Source organism: Crocodylus siamensis, chromosome 5 (assembly GCF_052110815.1).
Source record: "Crocodylus siamensis isolate JL-2025a chromosome 5, ASM5211081v1, whole genome shotgun sequence".
Taxonomy (NCBI): domain Eukaryota; kingdom Metazoa; phylum Chordata; order Crocodylia; family Crocodylidae; genus Crocodylus; species Crocodylus siamensis.
Window position 1 is genome coordinate 78,290,798 of NC_143399.1, and position 12,390 is coordinate 78,303,187.

At 43.4% G+C, this 12,390-nt stretch overlaps 1 protein-coding gene across 2 annotated transcripts in view; it reads left to right on the forward strand.

Annotated features, from left to right (window-relative positions):
* COL15A1 (collagen type XV alpha 1 chain) overlaps positions 1-12,390 on the forward strand; it is a 285,296-nt gene that overhangs the window by 255,490 nt on the left and 17,416 nt on the right. The window contains exons 37-40 of one of the 2 annotated variants that reach the window (XM_090049302.1): positions 5,135-5,196; positions 9,456-9,584; positions 9,767-9,826; positions 11,366-11,425. In XM_090049302.1, coding sequence (XP_089905428.1) covers positions 5,135-5,196; positions 9,456-9,584; positions 9,767-9,826; positions 11,366-11,425 — 311 coding nt within the window. Of the gene's footprint in view, positions 1-5,131; positions 5,197-9,455; positions 9,585-9,766; positions 9,827-11,365; positions 11,426-12,390 lie in introns of both variants that reach the window. The other variant, XM_090049301.1, reaches the window with a different exon arrangement.

Below are 12,390 nucleotides of genomic sequence, written 5' to 3' on the forward strand. Positions count from 1 at the left end.
GCACAATGCTTCTTCCAGCTGTTAGCACCCTTGAGTAACAGTGCTTATCAATCTGCCCATGGCACCACAATGAATGCAGTGGCACTGCTTCGGGTCCAGGAGACAGCTGGTGCTGAGTAGCACTGTCTGGGTGAGGACAACCCTTTTTGCCATGGTAAGTTTCCTGCACAGGCAAACTAATGACTCCACATGTAAGAGCTCAGTTGCAATCGTGGTTTTTTTTTTCTTGTTGTTGCCTCCAAGGCCCAGTTAGGTCCTACCACAACACAGTTCAAATAAACTTAGTGTACCTTTACTCATCCTATCAGCCAGCTGATCAGAATGGCCAGTACCAGGGATAGGGCAAGGTTAAACACAAATGCAAGGTGGGTTTTTATTTTACCCTGTCATACCTTAAAGGGCTTATACATCTCCAAATTGTTTTGGTCACGTTTCTATAACCACTTGTATTGCTGACCATGCCACTATGAACTAGTCATGTTACTGATCATGAACTAAACACTCATCATTGCCCGTATATGACTGAATCACTTTTTGTGCAATGAACCTTACAATTTGCTGATTTATAAACTTACATTGTAAATATTGTACCAGGCTTGTTTGTACCAGCCTATATGGTTTCCTTATATATTGTACCAGTTTGTACTACTACTGTCCATCTCAGAATATTCTTGAATAGATTCCAAATATTTTGGTGCATCGTGTTGCCTTCCACTCAACTTCAGACCTATATCTTTTAACTCTTACTGCTCCTGCTCTACATTCTGGCATAATTTTCCCACAGTCCCTTTTCCCCTCACCTTTGTTCCCAGCCGCCATCTTCAGGAGCCAGGTCTATTATCAGTGTCCCAGATATTTGTCACCTGTACCTCTTGAATTTAGTCAGATTGGTTTATGCCCCTGACCAGAGGGCTGGGAATAGATTTCCAAGCAGTACGTTTTTCACATTTTCTTTTAATTATCAGTAAATATGCAGCTGTCAGAAATATTTACTACTTCCCTTTTTTATAGTTACACACAACTACCCCTTAGCATTATATTCCCTTCCTAGTTGCATAAATGGTCATGCTTTGGCTTCTTACATGCCATTTTTGGCACACAAGTACCTAGACAAATTCTATTCCTTGACACGTAGCTCTGCATTTGTGGTTGATTATAGGAAGGCATGCAGAGCACATACACATACTTATTGTGTATGGGTGTATTGTTTAGATGACCAGGAACAAATAGAATTCAGGCTCCAGTAAACAACAGTCTTAGTAATTAAATATAGCTATATATCATATTCATAAAATGTTACTAGCATCTTTCATGTCCTTAATGCCAAGCACTTCTATAATTTCTTGACAGACACAGTCAGAGTAACCAAAATAACATGGAACATTTGCTGTGTTAGCTGTACTGCCACTGATCTTAGTCCTCCGTGACCTCCTCCTTGTCCTGGCTTTATGTGAAGCTTGTTTATTCAGCTACATGATGGATGTGTGGGTAGTAACTTAACTTCCATTTACAAGGGTTCTGGTTAGCTCCATCAAAGCTCCTGTATGCTGTATGGTGGAAAACAAGAAGTTCCTGCCCTTGTCATCTGGCACATAGCAGTTATTTCAAAGGGATCATTTCAACAGCACCGGAATTTTAATATTTAAGTTTGGAAAGATATTTCAGTGTTAGGTGTAGTTTAACAATAACAAACATACGTTCTCTAGGGCCGTGCGAGGCTTCGGACCATGCTTCGGATCTGAAGAAGCTTCAGACGTTTCAGCATCCGAAACAGCATCCAAAGCGGCATCTCTGGATCAAAGCACTGGCTTTGTTAGTGGTTTGGAACTTCTGAAGCACTTCAGAAAAGCTTCAGAGCCACTTTGGAGATCTGGCCATAACCTGGTTGTTTTTTTGTCTGATTTGGATGAAGTTGCAGGGATGGTAGCCTCTGCTGAGAGCATGAAGCCTGCCAAGTATCAAGAAGATTGGTGCAGGGGTTTGGGGGGAAACTGTACCTCAAATATTTGAAAGCAAAACTCATGTCACATGTATGTATTACACCACAGGGGGGTGAAATCTGCAGGGGTTTTATCCCCTGGTGAGGCCTCAAAGTTTGCCAAGTTTCAATGACATAGGTGCAGAGGTTTGTGGGGAATTGCACCTGAAACTGCTGGCAGGCAAAACTCGTGACATAGATGACCCTGTGTGTGTTAAGGCACAGCAGGGTGAAAGCTGCAGGGATGGTAGCCCCGGCTGCACCCCCTGCCTAACGGATCATGCTGTCTTCTCTCGTTGTTTTTTCTGTAACTCATCCCACAACTCACATGACAGGCAAGATACCTAAGAAATGTTTCTGATGGGCCATGGATGAAGAACAGTTGGAATACCATGTTAAATCCAGCCACCTACCCTCACCAGAGCTTTTTGGATAGAAGGAAAATTACCACATGGGATTTCTCCTCCAGTTTGTAAATATCATGTGCCAGTATTCTCTGTTCTGTAGAGCCCATGGTGCAGTTTGTATGGTTGACAGGCTTCAGAAACTTCAAGTACAGATTCTAGGAATCATGGGGCAGGGCTGGGCGTGGCTAGAGACTGTTTGTATTTATTCTGAGAAATTAAGAAAATGTAACTCAAATTCCTCTAGGGTGCTTGGAGACACCAGCTTTCAGACTCCCAGATTATCTAAAAAACTATCCCTTGACTATACTCTTGTCTCTTTCCACTCCTCAGTGCACCCCAGTTGTGCTTTCCATTTCCATACAGCTTTTCCCCCTCCCTAAAGCACCCCTATCACACTCTCCTTTGCCTCGCTTAGCCAAGCTGGGACTCTCTAGTTTGGACCAAACACATGTAGCTAAACATGAATGGAAGGAGCTATATTCAACTCCCAAGGAGCTATTTAGCTCTTATTGGGCACGTCTACACAAGACATTCTACTGCATATCAGAGTAATTTGCTGCACAGTAAGCGTCACCATCTACTCATGCATGGCAATTAGGGCACAGTAGACTAATTTACTGTGCTGCTGGATAGTTCCATCAGATATAAGTCATCAATAAGTTACTGTGCTTAAAAGAAGGTGAGATCAAATTCAGCTCAAACTGAACCAGAGTATATTCAGTCACATTAATTATACATGTAGCCACACCTACTGAGATTCAACTAGCAAGAATTATTTGTGGCATTCCAAACCTCGGAGCAGTTTCAAACAGCCACTGACGTGATGTGATGCATGCATGTTCAAACTGATGAAGAAATACTTCCTTCCTTCCCTCCTAAATATGGAGTCTTCATTCCTAAATTCACTAGCTCAAGGCTCAGAGTGAACAAGACTTACCGGGGCCTAAATGCCCCTTTCCTGTGGCCTCAACACATGCCCCCTTCTCTGGGTCCTCAGTATTCCACCCCTTCACCAGGGTAACTACTCTGTCCCACTCACTGGGGCCCACACTCCATCCCTATGCTGGGGTCTCAGGGTATTACACACCCATGGGCTCAGGTGCCTCTCCCATAGGCATGCCTGGCCCTGCTACCCTCTGGTCTTAATGACCCACTGAGTGGTGGGGGCTGGGGTTATCAGGTGCCTCTACCCACCTTTCACCAGGGAGGTAACTGACCTAGCATTTCTGGGGGACTGTCCTACTATAGACAGCCCCAGCTGACCACCCTTCCCTGGAAGGGTACAGTTTTCAGTCTTACCCAGGACCAAGCAGGCCTACCTGCCCTGGTCTAGCTCCCTCATTGGGGCTCCTGGATGCTGTCCTTGGGCTTTGTCTCTTACTGGGTTCAGCTCTCACTCTGGTCCCATTCTGATCTTATAACAGCCTGCATGCTGACGGACCCTTACCATCTTCAGCTGTGTTGTCCCCCTCACCCCGACCCCTAGTCAAAGGGACCTCCAGCCCTTACTGACTTTGGTGCTGCCTCCACACCAGTCAGGGTGCCAGATAGCTCACAGTGGTCCTGGCCTTCCCCTGACATTGGGCTTAATTGCCCTTCAGCCCTGGTCCTCTTGCATTGACCAATGCGAGGGACCAGAGGGTCAACCTAGCAGCTGCTGACCCCCATACACCTGAGTCCAACCAGAGAGCCCTCTTCTACTCCAGAGCTTGTCTAGCCCCCTTGTAGGCCTGTCAGCTGTTAGCCTCATGCCTAAGCTGGGCCTTGTTCTAGCTAGGCCCAAGGCTTTTTTCTGGGGCTCTGGACCCCACTGGGTCTGTAGGAACCTCCTGCCATCCCCATAGTTCCTCCCTTACCACCAAGGTGTTACATGAGCAGCAGCTCAGGATGTTGTTGCTTCTCTAGCTGCTTGCAGTGAACTGCCTCAGCAGTGAGAGCCAGGATCTAAAATGGCTGCCTCAGCAGGGCTGGCCTGTACCTGCCAGCTGCCTGCTCTCAGCCCTTAAAGCTGACCTATAGTTCTGTCACAGCTGGCCTATAGTTCTGAATTTTTGATGTATAGAAAACATCTTTTAGGTTATTTTTAGAGTATTGTATGGCATCCTGCAAACTCTGTATAAATGGTAACCAGGGCCTTCACCCTGCAAGTACACACATGCTTAACATAACCCTGTAAACAGGAATTAGTCTTGTTAAAGTTAAACATGTGCATAAAAGCTTGCAGAACAGATGCGTAAGGCAGCCAGATGTAAGAATGCAAACAAAAAATGAAATCACAAAAACTGGTTTTAAAATCTTTGTAAAATATATATTCTGCATATTTTTTTATTCAGGACTTTGGGCTTGTCTACAGTACAACAGTAGCGTGTTCCAATTGACTGTTCCTAAGCATGGTCCTACCCACCCACTGCCCCGGCACAATCTAAACTCAGATATATACTAGAGGAGATACTCTAGGCATCCTTGTATAACTGCTCTTGTGACCCCAATCTGCAGCATGCTGGAAAGCAGTGGGTAGGGATGACCCTGGAGCACTCTCCCAGTTGCATTGTTGCTTTGGTGTATGTAATTGAGAGCAGCTGGTCAGGGGATGCTCAAAAATGTCCAAGCTGGGACAAGCTGCTAAGCAAACACATTACCATGAACTCTCACTGTCAAAAACTTTACCCTGCACAGCACAACCAAGTTTTCTCTGTCTGTCTTCCAAGAAGAAAGACCTACAAAGTAAATTTTTGCTTTATTTTAGCAGCTGCAATTCCAGGGCCACCAGGGCCTCCAGGAGAACCAGGATTACCAGGAACCAGGAACCTGGTAAGAGACAAAAACTTCAAAATTTGACTTTTCTAGCTGCTTTGTAAGTCATTGGAAACAGTTCTGTAGAAGACAAAGCAAGTTAGAGCTGCTTCTGAGCCACTGATGCCTCACTTCTGGTGAAACAGTAGATGGGAAGAGAGAGGGAATAGAATAGAACAGAGGAAAGCTGTGTTTGTGGGCTTACTATCAGCTTCTTATCCAAAGAAGTGAGAAGTAGAATGAAGAGGATTCTGGGTATGTGTAGATGTTACATTTATATGAACCTAACTAGAGTTAAGTCAATCTAAGTGCTGATCTGTACACACATTTGGTGAGGCAAAAAAAGGGTAGCCCAGTCTAACTTAGTTCACCTGAGGAGGTGAATTAAGTTAGATCAGGAATGGGTTAACCCAGTCTACTGAATGTAAATGTTCAGAGTGCAGTCCCAGGGCTAGGAAAGTGAACCCCACCTCAGGGCTGCACTTTTCCTATCCCCCAACTCTGACTAGGCTAATTCCCAGACCAATCTAAATCACTCATGCTCAGAGGGAGTTGCTTGCTGAAGTATAAGCTCTGGGTTATTTTTGCATGGGTTTATCCTGTGGTAGGACAGTAGGGGGTGCTACTACACTGAGCCACCTACCTCCCTGTGCCCAACTAACACCATGCTTCAGGTGTCTCCCCTGGGGTGCCTGTGTCCAGCTGACCCCCTTCCTGGAGCACACCCACAAGTCTGGGGTAATTGCTGCCACCACCTGGGCTTTGGTCTGTATTAGAGCTCTGTGCAGCCCAGGATACCCAGACCGTGCAGACCTTGGGGGTGGTTTGCCCACTGGTAGTATTATTTCTGCGTGCTCCTTGTAGCCTGGAACCACCTATCACATTAACGACTCATGTTCATCTTGGAGTCAACTATGATTCTAAGATCCCTTTCCACTGCTGTGCCTGCTGAGAAGGTCATCCCCCAGCCTGTAAGTGTGTTGGTGGTTCTTCTTGACCAGGTGCAGCACTTTGCACTTGTCTTTGTTGAACTGCATCCTATTTCATTCTGCCCATTTTTCCAACCTGTCCAGATCGGCCTGGATCTGTTCCCTACCCTCTGGTGTGTCAACTTAGCCCCATAATTTGGTATCATCTGCTAACTTGGACAGGGTGGTCTCCATGCCCTCATCCAAGTCACTGATGAAGACATTGAATAGCTCTGGTCCAAGGACCCAAGGCTTGTGGGACTCCACTACCCACATTTTTCCAGGTCAATATCAACTCATCCACCATCACTCTCTGAGTGCAACCCCTAAGGCAATTTGCCACCCACCTGACCATGTAATCATCTACATCACAGCCTCTCAGTTTATTTATGAGAACGGAATGTGATACCGTATCGAAGGCCTTCTTAAAGTCTAGGTAGATGACATCTACCTCGACTCCTACATCTAAGCATTTTGTGACTTGGTCATAAAAAGAAACAAGGTTAGTCAGGCAGGATCTACCTGTAATGAACCTGTGCTGATTTCCTTTCAGCATTATTTCCCCTGCTGGTCTCCCACAAATGTGATCCTTAATGATTTTTTCCAGAGTTTTCCCAAGGACAGAGGTGAGACTAACTGGCCTACAGTTTCCCAGTTCCTTCCCCCTGCCCTTATTGAAAATAGGGATCAAATTGGCCCTTTTCCAGTCCTCTGGGATGTGACCAGATCACTATGAGTGTTCAAACAGCCGTACCAGTGACTCTGCTATGACTCTGGCCAATTCCTTTAGCACCTTTGGATGAAAATCATCTGGGCCTGCTGATTTGAACACATCTAGCCTCTCCAAGTGACCCTTCACCTATGATCCAATTGGGAGATTTTTCTTGGCCTGTGTCTAAGTATACAGATGGAAAGAACTCATTGAAGAGCTTAGCTTTGTCCCCCCTGTCTGTCACCAGTTTGTCCTGGAGGGGTCCTATGCTACCCTGCACCTTCCTTTTGCTCCCTATATACCTAAAGAAGGACTTTTTGTTGTCCTTAATTTTTGTTACCAGACTTAAGTTCTAATCCTGCTTTGCCCTTCCTGACTGATTCCCTGCAAGTGCAAGCCAGGGAAGTATACTCCTCCTTGGTAGCTACCCCTGTTTCCATAGCCTGTTTACCTCTTTCTTTGCCCTTAGGCTTTCCTAGACTTCCCTTTCAGCCAAGAGGGCTTCTTGGCCCCTTTGCCCACTTTTATTGGATTGTCTTCTTCTGTGCCTGTAGGATCACTCCCTTGAGGAACAACCACCCTTCCTGGACCCCCATTTTGCCAATGCTCTTGAGCTTTAACACCTCATTAACTAATCTCCTGAGCATGCTGAAGAATCTTTTCTGAAGTCTGACACTTCAGCTGTGCTGGTTAGTTTACCCACCCTTCACCGGACGGTGAATTCAGTCAATCGATTGTCGCTATCCCCTAGGTTACCTTGTACCTGCAGATTCCCTGCCAAGTCCAGCAAGGTGTTTCCCATAGTGGAACCGTATACATCCTGTATTAGGTAGAGGTCCCGTATGCAAGTTAAGAACCTGTTTATTGAGAGACTTGTTTATTCAGGTTTCTGCTAAATTCCACCAAAAGCTCCTTGAATGGCCTTAGCATTGTTGGCATTCATTTTCAAATGCCTTAATAAGCAGACCATCCAGTTTACTTAGCCGTATCAAATCTCCCAGCACCTCAAATATAATAGAAATTACTAGACCTCCCCATACGATACCTGCAGGACTGCTTCCCATCCAAACCTTCAGTCAAGGTTGCCATCTCTTCCAATTGTTTCTCCCAACCATTCAACATAATATAGTGCTATTAAGCATCAATCAACAAGCCAGAAGAGCAGCTTAAAATGAAGAGACCTTCTGTAATCAGTACCAGACAACATAATATTTACTTATAAACTGAATACATTTGATATCGGAAATCAGTGAAGCACAGTGATCTGATCATAGCCAGCTAACAAGTGACATCTCAGAATAGTAAAGCAATCTGCTACAGCAGTGATTCTTAACCTTTTTTGGACTTGAGGCACATCTCACTGGACTCAAGGTACCCCTCCATAACTTTTGTGAATTGAGTTGCACCCAATTTCAAAAACTGACTTATATATTACAGTGCTTATCTTTTTGCAGGGGGATGAAGTAGTGAGGGTTGGGAATTAGCCAGGCAGAGATGAGACTTAGCCTGTGTTTTTCTGCATATCTGATAGATTTCATAGACATTATGGCTGGAAGGGGCCTTGCAAGATCATTGGGTCCAGCCCCCCACCCAAGAGGCAAGAAGTCTGTTGGGGTCAAATGATCCCAGCAAGATAAGCATCCAGACATGCCTTAAAGGCATCCAGAGTAGGTGCTTGCACCACTTCTGGTGGGAGTCTTTTCCAAAGTTTGGGAACTCGGACAGTAAAGAAGTTGTTCCTTATATCCAGTCTAAAATGGTTTTCTTAGAGTTTGTGACCATTAGACCTTGTCTTCTCTTTGAGTGCCTTGGTGAACAGAAATTCTCCCAGTTTCTGATGCACACCCCTTATATACTTATAGGCTGCCACCAAGTCACCCCTGAGCCTTCACTTCTCCTTACACCTCATGGCACTCTTCAAAGGATCTGGCAGCACCCCAGGGAATGAGAATCACTGTTCTATAGTCACCTTCATTCTAAGATGCTATACTTTGAAACTGGTTTCTTTCTAAAGTACCAGCTGGAGAAAACCACTCATCTAAACCTTGTTTAATTATTTGATTAGTTCTGCATTCTCCTTTAGATTCGGTTAGAGATTATGTCTCATAGAAATCAATAAACTAAATGTCTGAATTAAGTTTGCTAATTGGATCAGAACAGTAAGACAAATATGATAGTAACAGAAATTGATTTTGTTAGCTCAGTGAATGAGATATAATTTACAAACTGCATCCTGCTTCACTCCAGCTACTGTTGCTGAATCTCTTTTGAAACTTCCAAATCATCTTTCAAATTCTGCGGCCCCAGCCAATTGTACCAAGTTGTAACAGTGTATTTATCTCATACAAAACAAAATATACCCCTTGTGTAATTCTGTTTAAATCAGTGGAGATACAACATAAGTGAATTTGGCCTACACTCCCTACTGTTCTAAAAGCTTATGCTTACATTATGTTTCACAAGAAGAGTTGGGTGAAATGAAAATGTCTTGTCATTACTGGCATTCTTCAAATGAATGTATTTATCTGTAAATGTCCTTTGCATCTCATGCTTCTAGGCATGGGGTTTATTTTATTTTATTTTTGATTACTTGACAGGTTACAACATTCAGAAATATTGAGGGTATGCTGCAAAAGGCTCACTTGGTGGCAGAAGGAACATTAATCTATCTGCGTGAAAACAGCGAGGTCTTTATCCGTGTTCGAAATGGCTGGAGAAAATTGCAGGTATTATAGCACTGCTTCCTGATTCGCTTCAACTCTCCTATCTTCAATGAAGTTGTTGCAAATATTCTCAAAGAAGGGAGAGCTGGTACAAATACTTTCCTTTCATGCAGTACTTTCTTAATTGCTGTAATTTTTTCATTTTTATATGTTTCTATTTCCCTCTTCATTCTCTGTCCTTCCAGCTGGGAGAATTAATTCCCATCCCTGCTGACAGCCCTCCTCCTCCAGCAGTTTCAAGCCATGTAAGTGCAAAACTCTTTTGGACTGTGCAAATTTGTGGGTCTGACTAAGCAGAAACTGGGGGAACATTTGGCAGATATTGTATACAGGCTCCCCCACAACAGGCTTTCGGGGCGGTGGGTGAGCAGGAATTCTAACCTGGGTGACCTTCAGCCCTGCACATTGGTCATGTCACTACATGAGTTCCCTAATTGGTTATGACTAGGCATTGGCTACTCTGTTTACTTAAGAGTAGGAGTCTACTGAACTCAAGGTGGCTGCCAATGATTTTGCAGGCAGATCGCAGGGCCAGCACCCATTTTCACAGGCCAAGCATGGTGGGGACAGTACACCTCTCATTGGCTGAGGGGCCTTGGTGGCCCTGCCCCTCCCCACTGATTGGCTGTGAGGGCTGTCATATGGCCACACCCTTCACTGCTGATTAGCTGCAAAGGCCCTGCCCCTCACCACCGATTGGTGGAGAGAGATGAGACCATATGACAAACAGCCCTCGCATCCAGTCAGCAGTGAGGGACAGAGGTGGCAGTCACCTTGATGTGACAGCAGCCATTCCTCCCCCCCAGTGTCACTGGGCTGCAGTGGCCACAAAGACTGCTGACTCCCCAGAGGGAGCCAGCATGTATTCAGTAAGTATTTTGGGGGGGGGGTTTCCAGGGAACCTGTGCTTTTTCACAGAGGCCACCCAAAATCACAGTTCTGCAAAAATCACAAAAATGCAATTTCAGTAGGCCCCTACCTATGAGGTTCTGCATACTGCTGAGGCAAAAGGCATCTTTGAAGCAGTGTTCAAATAGTCCATGCCCTAGTTTTGAATATGGAAATGAGCCATATCAAGCCCAGGGTTAGTTTCAGAGAAACTTCCAAGTTAAGTAGATATAAGTCCTTAACACCTAGCATGTAACTTCAGTACTCTGTAAGACAGTGATAAGCATAAGCCAAGGGCTAACTAAGATTAAGCTTCTGTTGTTATTATTTTTTATATGGGCAAGCTCTGTTACAGGGAAAGACCTACTTTGATCCCCTGGTAGGTCCTGTTCCTGTCTCTTTGAGGGAGCTGCTGAGGCATGGTGCAGTCCATATCTTGCATTGCATTGAATATCTTGTCTCACCTCACCTTCATTCTTTTGTTTTTAATCCATTCTTGCCCCAACTCCTCCAAATTCAGTATTAGCAGCTTCATTGCATATCTCCAAGTGCATTCAACCACCGATGCTCACTCAGTCAGATAAGTGTTAGGCTCTGAGACCTAGAAAAAGCATCTCTGTTTAGGACAGCATTTCACCACGTGCTTAGGTGACTTTCTAAATTGGTAGGAGTACATTAATTTAAAGTTTGAGAATATCATCATTCAGAGCAACACGATTTCACATTTCTGTAGTTCCATTTTTATTTTATTAAGAAATATTACTGAACAGCTGAAATGCTGATCTGGGATGTTTCCCCCAACGGACTGAAGTAAAAAAAGGTTGTGTTTTTCCTGCTCTGGACATCATAGTCAATTTATATTTGTGAGTGATTTGTTGCTGTGTGTTCTACCACAGGGCTTTCAGTCTCTTCCAGCACTGACTACTTTTTCCAACATTAACACTGGAAAACCATCAGTAAGTAAGATAATTATATTGTAGAGACACCACTGAAGCTGCATAGTTGCAATCTGTGTACAAAGTAAAGTAAATCTCTTTCATGTGCTTTCAGGATATCCTCTAAATTCACAGAACTTATTTTGAGACATTTCAGTTACAGCTTTCAAAGAATTTAGAAATTGTACAAACCTTTAAATGGCCTCATTAAGCATTATTCTTTGGTGATTATATATAACCTTTGTCATATGCCTGTAATAAAAACATACCTGATTTTCTTAGCTGTAAATAATGGCCTCAATCTAAAATACAGGCTACTTTTTTAAGGTTATGACTGGGTTTTAATTAGCACTGTTTGAACTGTTTTATCTTTCCCATGGAAACTGGGATGGATATTTTCTGTCAAAAGGATCGTTTAAAATCTAAGCTTGTATTTTTGGAAAAGTTTTGTTTCAATATTTAAAGAAAGATGATGACATCATATCTGAAAAATAACATATGAATTAGAATTTAAACTTTTATGTTGTGATTAAAATATATGTATTGTATTTGATAACAATAGATTTTATGTGGTCAATGCATAACAATGTTCTTAACTATTTATTTATTCACTTCCAAGTTTTGGGGTTTTGTAATGTGGTGACAACTGAAGGGTTACTATTTAGCAAATCTCAACAGTAGTTTAAAACTGAAATTTTATGTTTGGATGTATTAACTACTCAAAGATAATAATATATTTCTGCTGTGGGCTGGATTGCAGCTCATCAAACTGAACATGACTTATTTAAGAAATGTGATGTTATGGTGGCAACTATAATTCTTCATCATGAAAGGTTTAGAATAAATGTTCTACTCTGAAAGATATTCCATATCAGCCCCAGCTACCTGTCTGTCTGTTTTCCTCAAGGACATGTTTTCCCCATCAAGAAGATGCGGATTGGTTAACAGATTTTATAACTGAGAAGGTCATTGTTTCTTTTCTGTTT